This window comes from Stegastes partitus, unplaced genomic scaffold (genome assembly GCF_000690725.1).
Source record: "Stegastes partitus isolate 25-593 unplaced genomic scaffold, Stegastes_partitus-1.0.2 Scaffold49, whole genome shotgun sequence".
NCBI classification, from domain to species: domain Eukaryota; kingdom Metazoa; phylum Chordata; class Actinopteri; family Pomacentridae; genus Stegastes; species Stegastes partitus.
The window spans coordinates 673,370-698,962 of NW_007577780.1; the positions used below are offsets into that span (position 1 = coordinate 673,370).

Genomic DNA, 25,593 nt, shown 5'->3' on the forward strand with positions numbered 1-25,593 from the left:
CATCAAGAAATAATAAGTTTATGGAAAACCGTGCTGTGAATGTACGCTGAACAACAATAGACGGTATGTCTTCTCATTAAAAGCCTTTCTCACGCTTCATTCAAGTCATGTCACCATAAAATAACTTATTCATGATTTAGGGGATAAAAGAAAATACAAAATACTTTTATATAATAGAAACCATGTGGGAACTCATATCAAATCCATTACTTTTATCTCTCTAGTTTTGAATATACTGTAGAGAATCTGAGTTAGCGCGGCTTGAAAGGTTCTCTAAAATAATCAGGTTTATCTTAAGTACATCCTTAGACGTGCTAATTCTGACTGCAGTCTGGAAGTGTAATGTTTAAAAAAAAAAAAAAAAAAAACCTCAAACAGAATACGTCTGGATCGAGCACAGCAAATGAGCACATGCTGAAATATTCAGTTTATTCAGTCCTCTGTGCGATTGGCCAAGCTTCGATTAGATATGAGGATTCCCCAGGTGAGTATCAACCCCAGTTCCATTTGAACAGGAGGTAAAATGAGAAGTCAACAGTATTTAGTCAAATAAAAGGCAGAGATTAAAGAAACTTTGGCAGCCAAGTGCCGGTAATTGATTTATAATTTATCAACGGTTGTGCTGAGCAGCGGCCACGAGAGAGATGGGGCAGATTTCTGTTACAACCTCTTTGCTTTCCCTGCGAGAACACTTAATATAGGCAGACCTGTTCTCAGAGTGGTTATTTAAACTACAGCTATCAATAGAAACTGCAGGAAATCGGACAGAATATAAGCAAAACAATGCTCTCCAAACCCCGGTTGATTAAATGAAATTGTCACAGCAATGAAAGTGATCTATGATACTAAGGTGAATGTGTAAAGTACCATAAATCTTTTTTTTTTTTTCCTTTCTTGTCCTACCTTGAAAGGTCAGCATTTGCTAAGATGAGTCCAGAGACACTGTTTTATTTCACAATAATAAAAGTGAAAAAGAAGAAGCTACTCCAAAGACAGACTTCCTGGCTAAGCAATAAAGCGCTGCTCGCTCATTAATGAATAGTGTTTTAGCTCAGGTTGGAAGGAGAAATCAAGGTGAATATCATCACAGTGTCGCACTGTTCATTCAGAGTTATCAAACAGTTACTGCTTGAAATATGAGCAAGTAGGAACAAACCAGTCAGGATTGGCATTATGGCAAAAGCACCACTAAGGAGTTTATCTGTAGCTCCGATGACTGGTCAGTGATTAAAGTCCATATACAAAAAAAAAAAAAGGTTTAAACGCAGTCGTCCTCAAATGTATACATACCCTTACATTTAAGAAAAGGCAAAATTCACAATAGTCACTCAAATTACTAGAAACAGAAATAAATACTAAATAAAAATTTGCTAAATTCTAATTTAGTGAAAAAAGACATTGCTTTTTAATTGTGGATGAAAAGAATAATTAAAAAAAACAAACCTGTCTCAGACAAATTAGAGCACTTTGATGATGAGCAGTGGACCAAAATCAAAATACCTGTCAACAGGTGCAGAAGTCTGACTGAGAGTTACAGAAAACCCTTGATTGCAGTGATTGGCTCAAAGGGTTGTTCAACAAAATATTAGTTCATGGGTCCCATCATGATTGTTTGCTTGTTGTTTTGTTTTTTTAACATTTCTGTCAAACCACAATTCAAAAGCAATGTCATGTTTTTCATAATTTTTTAAAAATATATTATTATTTTTGTCAATTTTATTTCAGTGACAGCTGTTTTTTTTTTTTTTGGCCTTTAATTGGAGGGTATGAATAAATTTGAGGGCGACTGTAGGTGCATTCACCAGGTTTGGTCTAATGCCACTCAGTACAACAGGAAAGGATTGCTCAGAAACTCCGAATTTTCAGTTGTGTTGACAGAAGCTGCAGGTTTAAAGCACATCAAAGTAAACTGGAGTAATGGTTGTGTGTTTTTTTGGATAGAATTATTCAAATTTCCTCCCCTCACGACCATTTAGTATTCTGTTGTCACTGTGACTCACATACTAATTCTGTAAAGGAGCATTGCAGCAATTTGGTACAGCATGGACATTGGAGGAATTTAAAAGGAGAGTTGAAAATTATGCAGCTCAAGTTGAAATATCCTGACTTTCTTATTAGCTTCAGTCCAGCTCCACAACATGCCACATTTATTACAATCAGTATTACCAGATGGTGATTTCTCAGATTTAGCACCCTCTAGAAAGCTCCACTGGCCGAAAGCATACATCATGCAACTGTTTTCATAGGCAGAATTGTAGCTCTCATGCAACGCTGTCTCCAGGAAAACGTGCTTATTTTCATCTCATGATGGGTGGACTGAACTCTATGTATGGAATCAGTAGAACGCGCCTCAAAGCAACATCCACTGCGGAGGAAGTCAGGACCGCACGTGCAAGAACACTGGCATCAGCAAAGTCTCCCCTATCTATTCATCTGTCTTTGTAGTGTTTATGTGTTTGCTTTGGAAAACCCACCAGTCATTACGACCTATCACAGGCATCATAAATGACACAACACGGAGCTTGGATGCATTTTACGAAAGACCCTCGGGGCAGGTCGATAACATTTCGGGGTCTACAATTCGCCCGTACTTATTATGCACATCCAATCACCGCTCAGCAACTTCAACTAACATGAAAAGTCAGACACTTTTACAAAGCAAGCTTGTATAGCTCTCAAGAATTATTGGAGAGTCTTTGGCAAAAACAAATGGTCAGGCGAGAATGTGATAGCGGCAGCTGCTACTGCTTTCAAATTCAAGTGCTAATCAGTGACTCTCTTGAAGTGAAACAAATTTCTCCTCTCTGAACAGTAATATTTTGCAGATTTGTTTTTTTACCAGCCCTTACTTCCATACAGAACTTTAAAACGTGCCCCTTAGAATGAAACAAATAAAACTCCGTCTTGGACATTCAAAGTTTTGTTGTTTTTCTCCTTTAACAGCAAATTTAATTATTAGCAGCACTTAAGCAGTGTAGTGCACCAACTGGGGTTTTAATAACTGTTGAGTCGCCAGCTGTGAACTATTAAGAAATGATGGTGATGACCAGCCGATTGAGAAATCAAATTCCCAAGCAACAGCCAGTGATGCCTCCCATACAGCTGGCCTGAATAATAGCTTGTTTCCCTAACAACTGCAGTCTGGCTGTGCGCGGTTCTTCTGCTAACACAGCCGTAAACCCGGGACACGAATGTTGGCATTGACCCCATTCGGATGCCGAACGACTGGAAATAAAATGAAGCATCTCATGTTTAATGGATTTGAAAGACAAGTGTAGACAAGTTTACTCACCCTGTACCAAACAATCTCTCGAAGCCTTCCATCAGTTTTGAAGTTGCACTTGAGAGTAACAGTCTCACCCACAACAACAGGAGGCAGGGGCTCTATGGTAACTGTCAAATATCCTGAAAACAAAGGAGAGAGTTTCTTACATTAACAGATGACCAAAACACTTTGCTTTAATAAATAATAATAATAATAATAAAAAGCAGTTAATAACAAGTGGTACTTTATTCCCCTTTTGAAGCAACAGTATTCAGGTATTGCAGCACATGAATTATTTCCAGAGCTACAGATTGACTGAGTCTATATTCTGTTTTGAAAAATGCCATGATTCATCCTCATTCAATTACACAACAGACCTTCTCCTACATGGGTATTAAGCATTTTGTTGAGCAGCACTTTAGAAGACAATCATTTTTAGTGACCTTGCAGGGCTTCTTTATGTGGTTTGGAGCATCAGACAAATAAAGCAGTCGCAGTGCATCTTCTCCAACGTCCACCTAAATAATGCAAACTGTGGGATGTGCACTATGTAGCAGCTATAGCAATAACATATAACATATATATATGACACATAACAATGTGGGTTAATACCTGCTCTGAAGCTTAAAGTTGATATTTCTTAAAAAATAAGATCGTGTTAAATTTGCGCGGTTGTACATGAGATTCATTTGCTTCTCACATTAAATGATTTCTATGGGATTTATCTTGCATGTTTCGCTGTGCAAAGTTTAAGGTTTTCACCAGTTACTTATCTGAAGTTGTTCGACCTTGAACAAACATCCGCAGTCAACCTCTCAGAGAAGCTTTTTCAGCAGCATCTCGACAAACAGTTGCGAATAATTTGTCGCTCAAAGTCAGTCAAGAATAAGGTGAGAGATGTCAGAACAACGCCGCAGATGTGTCGGGTTTATGATGGAAACTAATTTAAAGGGGAACGCTGCTGTTGCTTTTGACAGGAGCAACTCAATCACAATCTGCAAACAGTAACAGGTTTTTTTCTTCGACTTTGGAATCAAAGAATCTGCTGTCTAATTAGTACCACGTAGGATACACCCCGGAGCTTCCCTAATGTAAAATAATTGAAGATTTAACAGAAGCTTTTGTGATAACAGGCGTAAACAGCAGCGACGGCAGCAGACATTAGCAAACCACACAGACGTTCGCTAATCTGTAAAAGCGGCAAAAACAAAGTGGCGAGAAAAAGAAAAATAACTGTCAAACACAAGGGCGAACTCTTCAGTGATGAATGCTATATTGTGTCTGCTCATCAGGCCTCTGCACAACCATTTACATAACGCCTCACACAGGCCCGCAGATGGAGTTCCACCGCTCGACACACACATGCAGGATGGCGGCAGTATAGCATATCAGCATAGGCATGAGATTATATCTGCCAAATAAAAATGGGGAGATACAAAGGCAATTATCTGGTGATAATGAGAAGACCTGAGAGAAAATAAACACTCCAAAACTAGAATGTGGGAGGGGGGTGATTAGATGAAGACTGAAGGGAGAGTAAAATCAAGCAGAGGTAATGCATAACCCCATAATATATTGGGAAACTCAATGTTATATCTATCGCATTTATCTGAAATATGAGGTCTATCTAGTTTACATATTAGTAAAAAAAAAAAAAAAAAGGACTGTCTGGCTTTATCAGAGTAAGCGTGGGCTGGTTTCCACTGACTGACAGGCAGCCCTCTGCCCAACATAATATCAGTTTCAACACGTTCCGTATTTACCCAAAGAATTACATCTCGCAAAGCAGATGGCTATCACAGTAAAAAAATAAAAAATAAAATAAAATAAACTAAACACACACACACACACTCATATATATATATATATATATATAGATAGATAGATATATACACCATGCCAGACCCCCCCCGGCCTGTTCGACGGCCACGTCTGGCCCATGTATTTGCAACACAAGAATTAACTGTGAGGACAGCTGATCACTGCAACTGATCGCGTTTTTATTCATGCCTTTACTAAAAACTAAATGATATTAAGAGATAAGAGATTCAACAAACCGCTACAAAGTCGACACAGAAGGGGAAAGACTAGCTTTAAAACCTGAACAATCAAGTGTTAGAATATCTAAGAAAAAAAACAACAGATTCTCAGAAAACACACAGAACACAGCTTCGCTGTTATACAATAGGCATCTAACTCTGTAACCCTTTGTACTCGCCTCGAAATGCCTAAATCCAAAGTTAGATATGCTGACATTCAAAGCACCACTTCACTGCTGAGTGTATTTATTTTCACCGCAGTTCTTCCAAATATAATTTAACTGAGTGCTGCGTTTTGTTTATCGAAGTCATGCTGTGTAACGCGCACCGGATTGATGAACTATGACCGGTGCTGTGTGGCTGAATTACATCACAGGCAGAAACTGGGTGTAATAATCATTCATAGTGCCTCAATAATAACGTCATATGCTTAATCAGGAGGTGCTGAAATGTGGTGAACGGACATAATGCATCTAAATCAGGCAAGTTTTCAAGAACAAAAATAATGTGAATACCTTTGTCCAAAGAATATAATTAACCGTATTCGGCAAATGATAGGTAAGCTGATGATTCATTTATTTATTTACAGTTTGTTACAAGTAATTTTGTACTTTGGTTTTTAAAATTATGTTATTAATACTGTTATCGTTGCAAAAATATATTTGTTATATTTAAAAAAAACAAAAAACAGTTGGATTAACAAGCACGCCACAATGCATACTGACAGTTTTATATTAAATTACATTTATTCTAACAGCAGTCATGTGTCCTTTGTAATATTTAAAAAAAAAAGAAAATGTCATGTTCAAGTTTTCACTGAGCTGTTTCTACATCAAAATACATGAGAATTAAATCCCCCAAAAAGGGGTGCTAGAGTTTGAAAAGGAGTCATTCATTGACAAAATACAACAGAGCAGCAGAAAACACAACTGTGTAACGCACCTTTGAAACGCCGTTTGCATAAATCCATGCAAAAGTTTAAAACTAATTGCTTCGTTCCTCTTAATTGGTAGTGAACCCACCACCCCACCCCCCCGCTGAGCCTCTCCTCCCACAGAAATGAATGCAGCATTATTCACTGTGAGTCATCGAAATATCTAACAGGTACAGAAAGAGATGTATGCGCAGTCAAAAAAAAAAAAAAAGTGCTACAACTGACAGGTTCACAGGTTCTTTTGGAAAATCTTTGCTGCAGCAACCTAAAAATAAAAATAAAATGAAAAGCTGTATAGATGTCCAGAACTAAACGGCTCTGCAGAATGTTAAGGACAATGTGAATTATAATAATTCTTCAAAAGTATCCAAAACTGAGAAAGAAAAAAAAAAAGGACAGAGGAAAAAAATGACTTGCTATTAAACCAGGACTTCGGTATCTCCGTTGGTAGACACAGATCAGCTTGTCTCTCGAGTCGGTGCACCTAGATATGCTTATTAAAGAATCTTAATTTAATCAGGAGGCTGAAGAGATCGTCTCTCCAGAGTCAAATTGAATGGATAAACCTTTCCGGAGACTGCATGTCATTAACACAGAGCTGATGCTCTTAGAGAAAATCCTCACCACTTACTGTGAACCCACAAGAGGAGCAGACTGGCCTTGTAAATGTCTCTCTGTGAGTTTTGCAGCGAGGTGGTGGAAATGCATATTACAAGGGGGGGAAAAAAAAAAATAAAATAAAAAATGTCAGCTGCCTCTGTGGAATACAGTGTTACTCACTCACCAGAGATAAGTGTGCGTCTCGCCTTCAGTAATGGACGTATTTAGTTATAGGTGGTAGAACAATCCCTTTCCAATTCTAGATGGTGGTCCTCTTCTGTGGTTGCAGGGATTAATTGTGAACAATTCGTTGACTATGTGGCACAGAGGAAAATGTAGCATAGCCAATGACAGAAAAATGCTCCGGAGCGTGTGGGGAGGGATGAGGAAATTTTAAAAGAGCAAATTACACGGGTTATGCACTTGTGCCAGGGAAGTTCACATTTCAAATAATCCCTACGAGAAACTGGAGCAGTTGCAGTCTGCACATACCAAGACATGGGGGCATAATTCCCACGCAATTCAATATCAATCGAATGGCGTCCAAATGACTTCATAAATTAGACACATTTTATTTGCCAATGCTCTGTTGAAAGTGTTCCAACAACGCAATATCTCTTGTTATGCTTGATGCCCTTGTTGAAACACCGGCTAATATGGGCAATATTCACACAGCAAAAAGTGCGAGTGTTAATTCACTCCAAGGGTAAAAAACCAACACTGCGCAAGTGTTTATGTAAGTAGTCACCCATCAGAGATAATTCAACACTTGTGATCGTTTAGACAGCTGCCCCAGAACCGTATCTGCTCTGAGTGGACACAATATTCTCCAATCAGCCCTTGTCAACTCAAAACACTGAAAAATCAACATTTAATCTACTGGGCAGGCTCTCACAAACAGTATGGCAGATTATTATTTTCTTCGACTAACAGAGATGCTCCCTTAGTTAAACACACAGTGCGATTCCTCTGCTGTTTATCACGTTGTTGTGAGTGGATCATATTTAAATAATCACGGATTGAAAATAAATAAATGAATGTTGCTTTTGTTGAAACAAGCAAGGCACATTGTTTTACAGCTAAAATATTTTAATAAATCAAGGGCAAAGAATGACCAATTATTCTCTCTCTCATCTCAAAATAATGCATCAGACCAGCAAACTAAGAAATAATTTGTCAAGATTGTGAAAAATCACCCCCAAAAAATATATACTCGTGTTTTGAATGATTTTAATAGATGATCATTTCAGCCTTCAAAGGAAATATGATAAAAGAGGCTGGATGTAACCAGTGAGCTCTAATAATTGATGTCTGGCAACTGCAAACACCACAGAGAGGCTAAGATTATGTTTTCATGGAACTACACACAACATTGACCCTTCCTGTGTTATTCCAGCCCTGCGTCGAGAGAAAGGTCAGGATGTATTCGTGCAGCGCTCGCAGCCGCCCATCTATGAGCGGCATCAGCGTGAATCTCAGTTTCTGCGAGGCTGATGTTCCCTTGAAATCCAGCGCTTCCCGAACCGCAGCTGTGACTTCCACACGGCGGGTAGAAGCAACAGAGCTTGTGTTGCAAATAGTTCCAATTACTGAGCGGAGAGACCGAAAAAAAATGTGGATCAAGATTAAAACGCGCTTGATCAAAGGAAAATGTTCAGCGTCCTCAGAGAAAGCAAATACTTTAAAGGGACGCAATTTATCATGATGGAGTGTGAGGTTAACCTCACCGTTGAAATGAATCCACATCCGTCCTGAAACTAAAATCTTTTTGGCCGGGACGCAGAATAGTTGGACATCATTGTAAGAGCACATAGGCAAGCGTGGAGTGGCCAGAGAGTGCATGGCATTTAATTGGCTCATATTAGCTGGATGTGGAGGCAGACGAGGCCTCCAGCTTGTCTTAATCCATCAGAGGCGCTGTTGGAACAACATCTAATGAGGGCTGCAAACTATGCTTTCTCCCATTAATAACAGCAATTTGCCAAGATGCAATGAGAAAACAAAACACAGCCAATGATGGACCGGCCCAAAATGTGCCTGTTATTGTGCTCGGTGATTTATGGCTGTGGCCTACCTTTGCTTAGATGTCAGTGCAACTAAATGTATGAGAAAAATGGATGGCTGAGTTTCTCAGCTCTCCTCCTCATCTGTGCCTCTGAGCAGTGTAAACAAACAGAGCAGATTTGTAGTGTCTAAAACACATTCAAGCATTATCACTTCCGGAAAAAGTATATTCAGAATAATATGCTGCTTTTTGTTTAAAAAAAAAAAAAAACTGAGCGCGAGGACGGAACATACATGTAGTATCTTATGTCAAAATATTCTCACTACAACACACACACACACACACACACACACACAACTTAGCATACCGCATCATATATATATATGTCAATCAGCAAATAAAGAAAGAATTTTGAGCCCAGCAGACACATGTCTAATTAAAAACACAATATGTCCTGCAGATTTATGTACAACCATCTAGAAACGGGGATCCATGTGGTAATCAATAAATTCGCCGACTAACTGCGCTTCTGAAACCATGTGGCAGATTTGAAGGCAGTGGCTTAAGGCATGTGAGCAGTGATGGGCTGTTAATAGGATGGGAGGCTCTTTGGAAAAGCCATGGCTGACATGTTAAAGCTTTACACTGTTTTGCCGGCAATATCTTCTCCATTTATTATCTGTGCATTTAGTCATTGTTCTGTAGGACCCATGTGAATAATGTTAAAGTCTGACGGCCTGACGCCTGAGGCAAATAGGGGTATAGGTTATAGGAACAGGATATAATCTATATTATATTCCCATTATGTGAAGAACTTAAGGGCTATTACATCTTAAAGAACCAGACAGATAACAGAGACAGATCTTACACATCCTTTTTGCTTCTTAGATAATGAATAATACTTCAGATTTTTTTTATTTTATTTTATTTTTTTAAATCAATTTAAAATGCTTTTTTCTTTGTACAGAAGCAACAGTGAATGTGTTCAGTGTGGTTCCTTTTGCACGACAATTATCACAGGTGCACATACTAAACTTTCCCATGAAGTTTTCTTGTGTAGATATACGTTAAACCCTATTCAGGACTTCTGAGGTCTTTTGGACCCCAGACCACTTGGTTTAGGTGACAGGTATTGTTTTTTTTTATTTTTGAAGATTTTTTTAAAATTTTTTTTAGATATAAAAAGAGGGACATTTGTCATGCATTTGGAACCAAAAATACGTCAACTTATCTGAAAATTATTTTAACATAGTATAAAAGTCTATAATGAATACCAACAATTATTTTTGGACCCGAAAGAGCTTCTACATGTGGCAACATGAATGTCCTGAATAGGGTTAACTTAAGAAAACAATGTCTCTCTCTCTCTCTCTCTATATATATATATATATATATTCTGTTTTCAGTTTGGACACAATCTTACTTCAGTGCTGAGGTGTGGCAATGTGGCCTCTCTGCTGTTCAAAAGAATTACAAACAGAGCAGGTATACAAGTGATTTGTGACAAGATTGTGAAGAAATTGGAAATTCCCTTCACCTGCACTTGGCTTACTTTTTCTTTTTTTCTTTTTTCTTTATCAGGAGGCAACATACAGTAGATTCAACAATGCAACATCTTACCCAACATGGTTTGAGTTTTTTTTTTTTAAGTGTCATACACCCAGTTGGTATACCTGCTTATTTGTTATTGTTAAAATTATTCAGACAGTGTAAAGACTGAAGGTGCTCAAAAGTAAAGAGGTACTATTATCACTGCAAATTCATATTTCCCTCAACAAACTAACACTGCTGACAGTCAGCGTGGATGAATGAACGCCGCGGTGAAGAATGTTCGACACAGTCAACACATCTCAGGTAGTGATTTGTAACTGTACATGCAAGCTGAGCTCAGAGAGCGTTACAAGGCAGGAGAATCTGGATGACTGGTTGTTGATTTATTCTGGCCAAGAACACAATCTGTGCCTGCGGAGAAGGTCTTCTTTTGTAAACAGAAAGCTGGGAGCTGATGTGTTTTTCAATCAGAGTGATTTACTGTTTAATGACATGCTTCAGCTTCAAGAGTGTCAGCATCCGTCCATTGTAATCCACCGCCCTCCCACAAGCCCACACCACTTTGGCGGCGGATAGCAATCACAAGGAACGCTATCAGTGGGTCCTCATTCCGAAGGGCCTTAGGCATGTGGAATTATCATGTCGTTGCTGAGAGGAATTGGAGCCAGAGAGACAATACAGCCTGTCTACCCACATGGGTTAGTCATATGCAGCATAAAATAGCAGCGAGCTAGCCAACAAAAAAGCACCGAATCTCCACTTCCTCCATATCTCACTTTATTCTTTTCTATCGTTTTGTTCGTGTACATTAACCATTAAATACAACAGCTCTCCTTTTTTTTCTTTTTGATGTGAAGCTTTTAATTTACTTGGTGAGTGAGCTTAATGAGGCTCAGGAGTAATTTAGAATTTTAGAAGATAAACACCAACATAGAAACTTGTAATTCCCCGTGCAAGTCATAAAAAAAAAAAAAAAAAAAAACACTTCTGGGAGGTTTCAGCCGAACAGCAGTCACATAAGGCTCGCATGATAAAGACAGAGGATGACCACTGCTGAAGCATGCAAGTAGCCCCCGGGGAGTAGTTGGAGTACCAGATTTTCGATGGCCACACCATCAGGAAAAATGACACACACAGCCGTGTCTGGTGTAGATTATCCAGCTGGGAACTTGTATGTGCAGGGACAAATGCGCCATTAGCTTGTGTGTTTTCGCTGGAGATTTGGAAAAGCCCGAGGAGTTTAACGTGCATTTGTTTATTCATATGCTTGTAAAAAAACAACACCAAAAAAATGCGTTAACTTAAAAAATAAAATAAAAAAATACCCCAGCGTAGCTTCTCTCACAACACTTGAGGATGGTGTTCTGCAGTCCACAAAGTGCTGCATTTTATCAGTGAGCTCTTTTTGACGTTGTGACAATATGTGAAAATTTCACTTTGTGGCCATGAGATGCCAGTGAGGGTACTAAAGCATAAAATTCACAGGCTGACAGGTATAGTTTTTAGTACAAATGATGAAAAAACTGTGAAAAAGAGATCTAGAAGGGCACTCAGAGAGCGTATCATCCGCCAAGGCCGACGTCCTATATTATAGTTTCAACAAAAGTGGTCCTGATTCGCACAGAAACGTAAAGAGTTCGTCTTGTGTCCACGATCCACCTCTCCGACGGGTTTCGTATAATTCGGCTCGGTGTAATCTTGCTGACAAACAGAAAGACAAACGGCATCGGTCAGATGAGGAGTAAAGTTTTTGACGTGGCCATTTAAAAGTAACTACATGTGATCTGACAACCGTGAGAATAGACTTTGCAGATATGCACGTAAAATAAAGAAAAGACACCCTGTAAGTTATCTAAATATGTAATTCTTTCCTGATTTTGTTTTTTTTTTAAAAGAACACCTGACTGTGCTTTAGGATCTGCACACATGACGCTAGAGATGCTATGAATGGTGAACCTGAAGTGACTCTAAAAGCAATCTTCCTGTCTAACTGAAGTGATTCATTATAATGACATATCTGGTGGATTTTATGAAGATAGAGTCAGCCTGCTGACATGTCAGTGGAATAAAATGCATTTTCGGTTTTTCAGAGGATATTACAAACTTGTGTCGCTCCAGATAGCTAAATATAGATTCATCTGCCTTCGAGCATCGTAATTGCAGCTGTGAAAATTATTTGTTATCATTGTTCTGTGGCTGCCAATCTCGATAATTTTAGGAAGAAATCAACCAATTTCTTGCTCAGGGAGGGCTATAGCTCGGCTTTTTTTTCTCCCTTTTTTTTTTTTGAAAACAGCTGCACTCGGAAAGTCATGCAGCTACAAGCATGTGCGAGATGTTATTCGGTGAAGTAGTGAAAAATGTGTTCGGACACGATAAGAAGCTTTTAGAACAGGTTTTCCCTCCTCAACTCGGGTGCCCCTTAGTGGAATACTTCTTTCGGAAAATGCAAATTATATACTCATGGAGCAAATGGTGTCCGGGATTGTCTGTATATCCCAAATGACAGTGACTGATGTCGCCCTAATAGAGGAAGTTTCCACCAGACCTGCATCTCAGCCACCTCCTAAAGAGCTGTGACCGAAGGCAGTTTGTCTAAAGAACAATTGCACGTCTCGGATCTTTAAATGAGGAGACTCTGCATGGTGCACACAATACTGTGACCGAGCACAGATTTCTAGCTAAGGGTGACTCTCCCAGGTGTGGACCTGTCCAAGGTTTCATAAATAAGTAAACGTTAGTGAGCTAAATGTGGGTTTCTGGAGCTGACAGTGCAGCTGTTTGAAATGTCTGGATATTGTAGTATTACTGCCATCCCATTACCTTTTCAAGCCACTCACCATGTGTTTTACTAGAAATTAAACGTTGACACCAGAGTATGCAGCAACAGGTAGGTTAAGACAAAGTATAAGAACATTATGTATAATGTTTTAAACAGTGTATCTGCAGTTATAAAGAACTGTTTATGTTACCTAAAACGTTAATTAGATATCTGCAGTAGAAGCAGAAAAATCTGTTCCCAAATACTCAGCCTCATCCCTGAAAAAAGTAATTTTTCAAATTGCATTTTATAATTCTATTCACCATTCTTTATTCCAATTTCCATAAAAGCCTCTACTACAATGAGAGTGGGTGTTTTACATGAAGTAAACACATTTAAAGCTGAGCAGGAGTCACAATCCAATTTTCGTGACACACACGGGCATATAAACACATGATAATGGATGGATAGATAGGAAGACGGACAAATAAGAGGTAATTTAAATATTTGTTCAAGACTAGGTTTTCAAATTCTGTAAAAAAAAAAACACAAATTTAAAAAAGACACTGAACAGGCATGGAATTGTAACAATGATATGACCTCCCCTTTGTGTATCCTCGACAAAATAATCTTTAAAAAAAAGCTACGTAGCAGTTTGTTGCATTTTTCCATTACTTTGTAATAAATACTACAAACAAATCCAGAGGAGTGAAATGTCAGAGCCAAAGAAAAAGACATTCCAATCTGTTTTTAATAAGGTATACAGGACCTGGGTGCCATATTAATAAAGGCCTCAAAGAAGTCATGATGCTGTTACCAAGGAAGCAAGTTGTTTGGGTAACCCAGAGACAGACTCACCAAAGTATCAGTCTCTGTTTGTGCATTCAGTCGGTGGACCCCTGCATCACCACAGGTCATGAGCAGTGGCAGGAAATGAGGGAGGAGATAGAGGCAATGTGGAGAAATGGCCATTCTGAATGTCAAATGGGTAGATTTGAGGAACATATCCAACATGCAGGGAACATAAACCACAGACTCAATTTATCATAGTGGAATTGCTGCCATTACAAGAAGGACATTTCATGTTACTTTGGTGACTATTCGCAACATCTTTGCGCTGGTTTGCTCTCATTTTCTCCACTTTGAGGCTTCACTTAACTACTTCACAAAAGCCATCTTCCACAGGCAGCATTTTGTTTTTGTTTTGTTTTTTAACTTAAACCATTTTAACGTTGAGGCCAAAAAGAGGACATCCAGTTTCCACTGAAGTTTCAAAAAGAAGAGAGTAAAAAAGGGATGGAGAAATACTATTGACCAAAGTCACCTTAATTAAGATATTTTACGATTGAGTCTGCCGGACAAACACAACCTGCAGGGTTGTACTGGTGCCTCAGCTGATTCCTGGTATTGTATTATACATTTCTATTAACTCTAGTGGCCCTCAAAATAAGTCTCCTTGGTGTTGTATCCTCATATTTTTTTTTTTTTTTTTGCTTGTGGCAAAGTATGCTATTTCTTTTCACATCAGACAATGCTGCATAAGGGAATAAAAAGACATTCCATCATCTACATACCTTCATTTAAGGACAGAGGAGTCATGTTACACGTAGTGTCGTGAAAAACTGGAGTGCATACTCTTCAATCTGCTTTTATACGATCGCCATACAGTTTTGACGACGATAACTAGAACGGATTGTACCGTTTGAGAGGTAAAATTGTAACGTACAAGGTGTAATTGTGACAAAAACAGTGCAGTGTGAAAAGAGCGGCATGTGATCATCTCTTCATGTGTCATTGCAGGTTCAAAAGGTGGTACAAAAGCATACAATGGTTTTGAGATTTACAGCACGGCATGGTGTTCCTGAGACATAGCGTGTTATACAGGTGATTATTCAAAGAATTCCTGTAGTTTCTTCTCTGTATTTCTCTGATATGTCAAGCTCAGGTTCAAGTTATACAGTGTAGGTTTTCCATCCACTGTAGTCCAATTACAACAGTTCCTACAAATAGAGAATTACCCAGATACTTAGTATCAGTGAGGCTTTCTGACCAGACTGCTTTCCCCTCCCCAGTGATCCGACCACTACGCCTGTCTGCCTGAAAGCTAACTGCACTCCGAGACCATCCACCTGTTAGCCGAGCGCCTCAGCACAAATCTGGCCGGTGCAGAGGGCGTAATCCATGGTTGGATATTACATCAAAAGACCTCAACGGCGAGTGGGGGTTTGTTCATCACTCAAGAGCCAAGCAAACTGGTACGGGGGATAAAAATGAAACTCACATGTCGATTTATCAGCACTGTGGTGAGGATTAAAGGACTGCCAGTCCCCTGCCTGCATCACCCACCTGCCTGCATGCTTTGTTTCAGCAGCTTTTAAACCCCCTCTGTCTCTCAAGATGTGCTTCATCACTTCAATAGAAACATGCCTTCATCTGACCAACATTGCTGCGAAAATGTGCTGCAAAGGAGACGGTGCAGCTCTCTGGCCGGCGATACTGGTCACCTCTATGTAGGTGAGCCGGTGAGGTAAGGTAGGTGAGTAACGCATTCTTTTTCTTTTTCCTTTCCCTTGACAGTTCAACCTTTACTGTCGAACAAAGGAGAAAGGGGACACACCCAAACCCAATTACGAGCTTTGTTTTGTGTGGAGAGCTGAGGAGGAGGAGGCCACATGACTGCCGATAGAGAAAAAAAAAAAAAAACACGCCTCTCCACCCCCACCCACTTTCATTTACTGTTTTTCTTCTTTTTTGTTTTTTTTTTTTGTTTGGAACGCGGCCTTGTTGGTAGTACCGTGCTTTTGTACTATGTGGAATTGCTCCCCTTTCTTTTCTTTTTTTTTTTTGTACTAAAATCCTCATAAAGTAACTACTCAACTCAGCAACAGAATTATTCATTGCAGGATGGGGTGGGGTGGTGACCAGACCTGTATTAAAAACTGCCAGAAGAGGAGACAGCTGTCCCAGCCCACGTTCTTATGTGATCTCTGCTTAGGGAGCAGGCTGGTATTCCAAAGCCTCATCTGAAAACAAATTAAAGAGGATTAGAGGCTGCCACTGCAGCTCCTCTTCTCTCTGTTCTGGGGAATAGAGTGTCCTGCTGGACAAAACGGTGACCTTCACATTGACTTTCTGTCCTGTGCACAGGTGCACAGCAGCAAACACTAAGGTCATAGTATAGATTTGGCAAAAAAAATGTCACCGTATACCTTGAAGTTAGAAGGGTCAAACAGAATTTTGTCTGCTGGATAAACGTATGAATGTGTTTAAACACAACAGACTTCACATAAACAATAATTTGGAGATACAGTGCTGACTATTAATATTAATTTGAGGCTGTTTACATCCACATGGGATGAATGCTGCAGAAATTGTAGCATTTTTATTCCATATTTTCACTGGTGCTCTGCAGGACTTGTACTGAGGCCACTGTCATGCTTTGCTTGTATTGAAATGCCATTGGACCTCCATAGCCCTGTCCAATCAGAAGTCCAATGTGTCAAATGCTTTTTTTATGCTCAAATATCTGGAAAACTCTCCTACCCGGCTGTACTTTGTGCTTAGTGCAAGCTAGGAAAAGCTAAAAGCAGCTAAACTAGATTGTAAACTTGCTAAATGTTATCTGCTCCACATCAGCATTGTGATGTTCAGCATTTAGCTCAAAGCACCGATGCACTTAAGTCAACTGCAGCCTGACAGAGCAGACATCGTGGCTGTTAGTCTGCACTGGCTATAAAACATTGCTGTATCATGAAAGCACAGAAAGCAAAGCTGTGACATGAAACAGCTGAGTGGGGCTCATTGAATGACTTCAGAACTGCTCCGCTGCACTCGTCCTGTACAGCCTGACTTTACCTTCAGAAGCAGTGTTTTTGGCATACAGTGTCAGTCCCTGAACCAAGGGCATTTTACTGATTAGACAGACACTGGTTTGATCATCTTTCAACATTGCTCCCCCGTGGCTACAGTTACACCAAGCATTAATCACTCTTCATTAACTCTGGGATCACATGTATAACGCTGCTGTCATTTTACCCACCTATACGTCCCCTCCCACTGCTAGCTAGTGGCAGATAGGACAGTCAAAGGAGCCATGTTGTCTGTCCTGCGGCTATTTCCCTTTAGTCACATTCAGAAAAGATCGAGTCACAAAGTCAGCTGAGGGGGGTGTGGGGACACCGGCAGCGAGATGAATGTCAGGATCTACGGATCAGATTAGACATATTGTGGATTTTCATGGCATTGGGAAAAATGATAAAAGTTACGGAAGATCAGTGTGAGTCCATCCATCCATTACAATGACATGAAGGGATGTTTTTTTTTTTTTTCTTTTTTTAGGGAGTTCCAGCAACATGCATCTGTGATTATTAATATACTGCTGTTTTCCTAATGTGGAAAAGGCCATAAACTGGAATGACCTAACTATCCCTAAGGACACCTACTCTTGTTTAAGTGCCTTTGAAGGAAAAGCTGAAAACAGGAAGAAAATGGTAAGGAATTATGTTAATAGTTTCTTTGAAAGTGCACAAGACTGAATGGGAGATTTAAGTGATTTTCCAGAATCACACAAATTCATCTAATCTCAATACCTCCATTATGCCTCTCAATTATTTCTCTAATCGTGCACTCTTGCACGCCATAATGGGTTGTGTTTTTTTTTTTTTTCTTTTTCTTTTTCTCATCTCCTTTCTTTGAGCTGATGTATTTCTATAGTGGAATGAAACAAAAAGCACAGCAGTATGAAGAAATGAAAGTGAGAGAAACACAGGGAGGGAGAGCGCAACCTATCACTCGTCTTGAGCGAGGGGAAGTACGCAGCATTGGTATTCACAGCTGTCCCTCCATTTTGGATCGCATTTAGTACTTGGCTGCAGCCAACTGCAGCTCTGACACATCCACATCTCCCCCTCACACTGTTAGTAAAAGAGCTACTGTGTTAATTGGTCTAAACTGTGTTAGGGGGGAGGGGAAATTAATGCATGGCAGTAAACAGGCATAGATGAATCACATCTGTCAGGTTTATGCGATCAGAGGAGACGTACAGTGCATGTGCCTGTACCGTTTTATTTCCTGTGTGCATCTGCTAAACTGGGCAACGTGCTGTACTTGGTGAAAAGCAGGTAAGTGAAAATCACTTTTGTCCACCATTTATAGCGCAAATCAAATTTTTAGTAGGAACTCTGTCTATGGTTGGTGCTGTTCTTGCTGGTTGAATTCCATGTGGCCGTTTCTTTTCATTTACCAAGACTATGCTTCAAAATTACGAAAGAGAGCCAAGTTGAAAGTTGTAAGAAACCTTAACTAAGCAAAAAGGTTAGATTGTAAAAGTTATAACCCATGCCGTTCTAGGCTCAAGTGTCATAATTCAGAGCTTTTTTAGGATGTTTGAAGAGCTGCCGTAAAGGTTAAGTTATCACATAAGGTAAAAGTGCAATAAAAACCCCATTTATCAGGGGGTTAAATCCAATGAGCCCAGTCTCACAAAAAAATCCTTTGCAATTAAGCTGCATTCTCACTCACTCTGACTCTGATGTACCCTCTGACATACTTGTGATATATTACAAATGTGTTTCAAATCAACCAAGCTTTGTCATTTATTGTATTGCTTTCTATCTCTTGCTCATTTTTCAGCCAACCAATCACATGTTAGGACTGGGCAGCTTAGGACAGGCTTCAAGCATGCTGTTCAAGAGTGTATTTAACCCAAAAACTTGCATATTTTTTCAAACCTAAGCAGGTAGTTTAGGTGCCTAAATCTGGTTATGCTTCTTACATGTAGTTAACGTTGTAAAGGGGCAGATTTTAACCCAAAGCATTTTCAAAGAATTAGCCTAGTAGTTTTGATGTCTGAACCTAACCAAAATGCAAGCCTAAAAATAATGGTTCCACAGAGGAGCTCCTTACATGTGTTAGACTTATGTCACCACCAGCACCACCACCTTCTAATGTGAATTTTGTGGCGATTTGCAAATGGAAATGTTCACCCCAGTCTCACAGCAATTCAGGAAATAGTCATGAAACTTAATCTATTGTTTTGTGTCCTGGGACATGATTTGCCCGACTTTTTCATGTTCCCCAGCACGAACTTCAAACCAATACATTTCAGTTGGAATTATCTTTAGTGTCTGGGCCACGTTTTTTTCCCCATTAGACAGCGCATATACTGTGATGTTTTTGTCATTCTTTTCTTCCAACAGTCAGGCCAATTTTACTGTTATGGCCGTTCACACTAATAACTATAGAGATCACTATAAAGATGTGTGGACACACACTGACCAACGTTAACATTCTGTACACATCGGCACTTTCATTTGTAAAGTCAGTCCAAATAAACATGCTCCTCATCAATTTAAACCCCGAAATGGACTTAAAGCTTTATATTTCACCCTCCATTTAGGAGAAACTGCTATTATTTTGAAGAAAGAACTACAACTTCCAGTAGCGTTACAATACAACGTGTTTGGACACACCATGAAATATGTAGTTCTTCTTGGGGTTTACAACTAGGGTTGTGTTTTTGAATTAATAAACTAAAATAAACGGGTTGAAGTACTGACAAATGTGCTACTATTAAAGTATAATATGTGTAGTATGAAATAAGTGTGAAAGAGTACATCGTATTGTGGTATTTTTTGTGTGCTTTTATTACACCAGCAGTGTTTGGGGGAAATTTGCACTTTTTGCTAAGGCAACCCTGTTAGCGTCGGCGTGCAGCCTCGCCGTAGACTCGCAGGAGATCTGTCCTACAGGGTCTGTAATGTTTTTGTGTGTACAGTAGGTGGCGGTAATGCACCTGAATGTTGGATGCCAGTTGTCAATAGAAGAAGAAGCAGCTAGGCTAGGCTAGTAGTTAATGTAGCCACCTCGACGAGCTAGCGAAAAGCTTCACAAAGCTACAGATAGATTCCCCACCACTGGCCTCTCAGTTACAGCAGTCAGATTATCCATCGTTGCGATCACAGTATTTGTTCCGGTCGCTGTTTTCCTGCATGTGTCCTTCTTTTCAGACTTGTATTCGTTTACAGAGAAATGAAAATAACGAGCATGTAGCCCAAACACAGTAAAAGCACTCATATTTTAACACAAATAAACGATAATAGCTGTGAACAATAGCGTTGGGATCACTTTCAGAGCGATCTCAGAACAGCTTCTCTCTGCCTGGATATATTTCCTGTCTTTTCTATTTGAATGAGCTCAGTGCCGATGTTTACAGAATGTTAACGTTGGTCAGTGTGTGTGCACACATCTTTATAGTGATCTCTATAGTTATTAGTGTGGACGGACCATAACAGTAAAATTGGTTAATGCCTGACTGTTGGAAGAAAAGAACAACAAAAACATCACAGTATATGTGCTGTCTAATGGGGAAAAAAACGTGTCCCAGACACAAAAGATAATTCCAATAGAAATGTATTTGTTTGAAATTTGTGCAGGGGAACATGAAAAAGTCAGCAAATCAAGTCCCAGGACACGATAATAGACAATAGATTAAGTTTGTGACTATTTCACAAATTGCCGTGAGACTGGGTTGAAATGTCTCCTACTACGCTAAACCTTTCAGAAGTACATTTTTTTTTTTTTTTTTCTCATACTACAATTGAGAATGTAGTTGCAGAGGAATGTCATTTTGGGGAGACAGCATGGATCAGACTGTGTCAAAAATTTAAGCCAACATTATGAATTTTCTGTTTTTGTATTTTTACCAGTTGCAGAACAGATAACTGATCCTCAGAAACGTCGAGGCAAATCCTCGGTTAACCACAAGAGAAGACGGATCAATAAGTCATATGAAAGCCATCCCGATATCTTTACTTGCCCTGTAGCTACACAACCAGCCGACACAGCTGTAATATTACAGTACCACTATTTGTGTGTTCTGTTCCCACTCACTGAGTACACACACACACATTCCCACACAGAAAGATCTATATTACAACAAATCAAATTAACGTTGTTTTTTTTGGTTGTTTGTTTAGTTTTTCTTTAAACTCGCCTTGCATTACAGGTGGCATCATGAAGCCAGTCAGTCCTAACATGTCCCTCACATATTCAGCAATATCTGTCAATGAACCCACACTGAATACGGTTAATGATCGTTTTTATTTGATGAATTGAAAGGTCTATTCTGTTGAAAGAGATCTGCTTAATAACTGAATTACCTTCCCAAAGACCTTTCTTCCCCCGCTGAAACATGAAGAGCTGGTGCTGAAAAGGCTGAACCTTCCAGTGCGCTACATGTGTGGTACAACAGTGTTCTACAAGAAACAAGGTATCCTTTGGGAATTAGGCAGAAATTATAAGCAAATGTTGCCTACTAAGTGTCAAACCATAGAAGCATGAAATATTTAGTCTATTCAGGCTTTTATAAAGAATAGAACAGAAAACAGGGGATTTGTTTTCATATGGACGAATGGTTTTATACACTACAGTCATATCCATTAAGATATTTACACAAAACTAAGACTGATCTCTATTCAATAGATGCAAACAGGGTAGATTAGGTTTAGTAATTCACATTGACTAAATCAAGTAAGTTAGTCTTGCAATAATTTTAAGGCACAACAAAAGGCTCGGTGGCTTTACGAGTCAGCCATTGTAGCTTGGATCCAATAATTGTGTGATGGTGTGATAAAAATGAAAATCATCACAATCTGGACAGCTCAGACTGCAACTGTCCTATACTTGGGTGAGTATAGCTGTAAACTGGTCAATAGAAAATAGCTTAAAAGTTTTCTTTACAACAACTTCAGAAGACAATATTATTTCTGACAGCTCCTTTCACGCCTCCGAGAAGGCAATAATTGTGTGTAGCGAGTGCGATGAGAGAATTTCAGCCGCAGAAGACAGGTACATGTGTCACACAGATAGAGGCTGCTAAACGCTTGGATACTTTTTCTGGTTTGTTCTCTCACTATTTTATTTGATTCGTGTTTGTCCACGCAATTATGTATGATTTGTTTTTTTCCTTGTGTGTCAAAAATAATTGAATTTGTTTCAAACACTGTATATATCTGCCCAAAAAAACGGAAGAAGTCCCCACAAGTAGCCGCTGACAAGCACACAAGCGACCATGCTAATTACTAGGAAGGTCAGGAAGGCCGCTTTCTGTTCAGGCATTGCTGTTGCTCCGCCACCATGTGCGCCTGTCACTCACCGTGGCGACGGACGGATAGTATTTGTGTGCGCACTGGAGGGTGCGACGACAATCATGATATCTTCAACTCATTATTCATATGACTTCCTTGATAAGGCACTACTGTAGATGCGACTGGACAGAGGCAGACACTATAGAAGTACCATATATAAACAACATATATTGGGGTTTTTTTGGTTTGCTTTTCGCATTTTTTGTATTGCATGTTCATTCACAGTGTATCGGTTTACGGGCTTTTGTCTCGTTTGTTACCATGCTGCAGTACATGACTGTGAATGATCAATGTCTGTATTATATATTATGTATGTATATTTATTGTAAAGGCATTTTCACTTTAAGTGTAATGTTACGCTAACTGTAAGTGTGATTCTTTAATCAAAAGCCAGTAGGGGTGGGAAGGATGGGTGTTGAGGGGAGGCAGGGCAGTGAAGGCATAAAGCTAAATGATGGAAATCCCTGCTGTCACCCAGTGTCCCTGCAGCATGTTCACTCAGGATGCTCATCTGTCTCAGCTTCCCACTTTAGCAAAGCGGTCTAAATAAGGAACACGAGAGGCATCCTTGGCAAAACCCTGAACCTGTCCACAAGGTCAGCTATCCCACCAGGGCCCTGGGTTACCATTCATGGGGGTTTGGAGCAATCAAGTGTGAACATCTGCACTAAGGGAACCACTGTTTCTGTACAGCTCCTGCACCACAGGCAGCAAGGTTTGTACTGAGGCTTGATAAGAACAATGCTAGTCAAGACCTTGATGAGGCAACAGATTTAATTTGAGGGATTGTAAAGACGGTTCTATGAATCTTGCATTGACCTTCATTGCAAAAAGAACTCATAAGTAGAATTACGAGAAAAAAAACTCTGAAAATATGAAAGATTAAAGCGATTCAATCCACAAAGCTACAAAAGGCGTGGTTTTTATATCTAGACTAAAAGGATGGGTTGCAATAGAGAGTTCAGATGCTGATGGTACATGACATTTGCACAAATAAGACATTATAACATACATATCTCATCAGAAGCTAAAGAAAAAAATTAGCCTTAGGGTGAGACACAAATTGTCTTCTAAAGAGACAGTGTACTGTACATAGAAAGTTCATAAACATCATCTTCTTGGCATCATATTAAATTGGGTTGTGGTATCCTCAGATAATTACAGATGCAGAAGTTCCTGGTGTCTAATGCAGGCTTTACTGACAATAGAGGTTAGGTTTAGGCTAATAGGCTGAAATGATAGTTTTACTGATAAAGAATGAATAAAGTGGTCATATATACTATCAGACATTATTATTGTCACTTAACCAGAACCTTAAAGTTCCACTGATGTCAGAATTTTCCATCCTGTTTGCAATAATTTATCGTAATAATTAATCAAAATGTGTTGTTAATTAATACGGTATTGTTTGTATTATTAGAAGGGTGACAAAAAAAAAGGTCTTATGGAAAAGTACAGTACCAACGGAAGTGAGTGGACCCCTGTGTGATATCATTAAAATGTCAAATGATTCAAAATTTTATCACCTTCTAGTTATTGCACTAATAAATCGAACAGTAGGGCATTGGCTCTTTGTTGGAACTTGATGCAACAACAGTTTGTACACTTTTCATTACTGAGATGCAAGTCTGTTATTTTTTTCAAGACCTCGCATGTCCTACTTTATATTTAATGACAAGTTCAGTCCTCCTCGGCTTGGAGTACAGCAAATTTCTAGAGGGATATTCTGATATTCTTCAGATTTTTACTGTTTTTTCAGCTGCTCTTTGCTGGAGGGGTTGTATCTTTAAAATCTTAAAATTTAATGTCTCTCCCCAAAGGTTTTGTATTGGATTCAAGTCAGGGGACTTACTCAGTAGGTCGTGGTTTTTACTTTTTTTGTCTTTTGGCAGTGTGTTTTGGACCATTAGCATGCTGAAATATTTCTCTTCTGCTGAGCTTCTGCAGAATGGGAGTCATTTTGTCTGCCAGTATCTTGGTATATCCACTGGCATCTATGGTGCCATCTATAAATGTAATTTCCACAACGCCTTTTGTACTCATGCAGAACTATATCATCAATCTCCAATCATCGCACTGCACTGCCAGGACGATGCATTCACTGAGGTAGTCCTGACATGCAAAACATGCTGGACACCACCTGAGCTGAACAAATGTATCTTATCTGACCAAATAATGGTCAGTTTAATCCTGCAATTTAGTGTCAAAGAGCAAGCAAAGGTTTCTCCTTAGATGCCATCTACAGAGGTTCATGTTATAGTGTAACATGAGACTCCAATTTCCATTGAGTGCCTCCTGATTGCTGCTGCAACTGTGTCTTGACAGATTTTCAGTTGTTCACCAATCTTCCTGTATCCTTTTTCATCTTTGTGAAGTCACACATTCAGGTTTTTAAATTCCTGTGACAGTTCTTTTCCATGTTGAGCCACGATGTAAAGACAGACACAGGCCATAGGTCTAACACGGTCAAACAGGGTCTTTTATAAGCATGGTCATGCAATTGGGATAATTGGAGTACATCATTTTAAGACAGTGATCGCAGGTTTTCATACTTGTGACTCAGTGACCACAGGTGTATCCAGTCTTGTTGGAGTGAATTTCTACTTTGGGGCCTGTATTTCCAATATAGTCTTTCTGGAGAATCTGTTTTTGACTGTTCATAAGAAGAAGCACTCAACTTGTCAACTTCAAAATAATACAATTATTGAGAGGTGATACAATTTGAAATCATTTAGCCTTTAAGTGATTTTCCAAAGTGGTGTACTCATGTCAGCTGTATACAGGGAGCGGAATATCCGAAATGTTCTTTTTGTTTCATCCTCTGGCAGGTTTCCAGATTGCCAGTGTTACACCACAGAAAATGAAAGAAAGTGAACAAGCTTGCACTGTAGCGACAAGTTATGGGCAGCTGGTGTGGTGTTAGTGGGACTAAAGAGTGAAAAACCTCAGCAAATCTATCCAGACCGAAGCGGCATTTGCTGGTATGTTTACTGTTTAATTTGCTGCAGCTACTTAGCCGGCCTGCACGGTAACTTCAGCAGTGCACTTTGCGTGTGGTCAGTGGTCATTCGTTCAGCAAGTTAGGGTGCAGGAAAATGCTGTAAGTCACTTAAGAAGCGGGGAAACGTAAGCAGAACAGCTAGTGTGGTTGTTGTCTGGTTGTTGTGTTGTCTGTCAGGCTGCTGTCTTTCTGAATGTGACCATTTGCCTTTCTCTTGACAGAATGCTGATGATACTATTTTCAGTGATTGTATGAACATAAGGTATCCAGCTACAAAGACACATACTATTG

At 39.4% G+C, this 25,593-nt stretch overlaps 1 protein-coding gene across 2 annotated transcripts in view; it reads right to left on the reverse strand.

The window, feature by feature from the left end:
- The window catches only part of igsf21a (immunoglobin superfamily, member 21a), a 177,538-nt gene that overhangs the window by 117,267 nt on the left and 34,678 nt on the right, over positions 1-25,593 (reverse strand). For both annotated transcript variants that reach the window (XM_008306917.1, XM_008306918.1), the window contains exon 2: positions 3,293-3,405. In XM_008306917.1, coding sequence (XP_008305139.1) covers positions 3,293-3,405 — 113 coding nt within the window. The remainder of the gene's footprint in view (positions 1-3,292; positions 3,406-25,593) is intronic.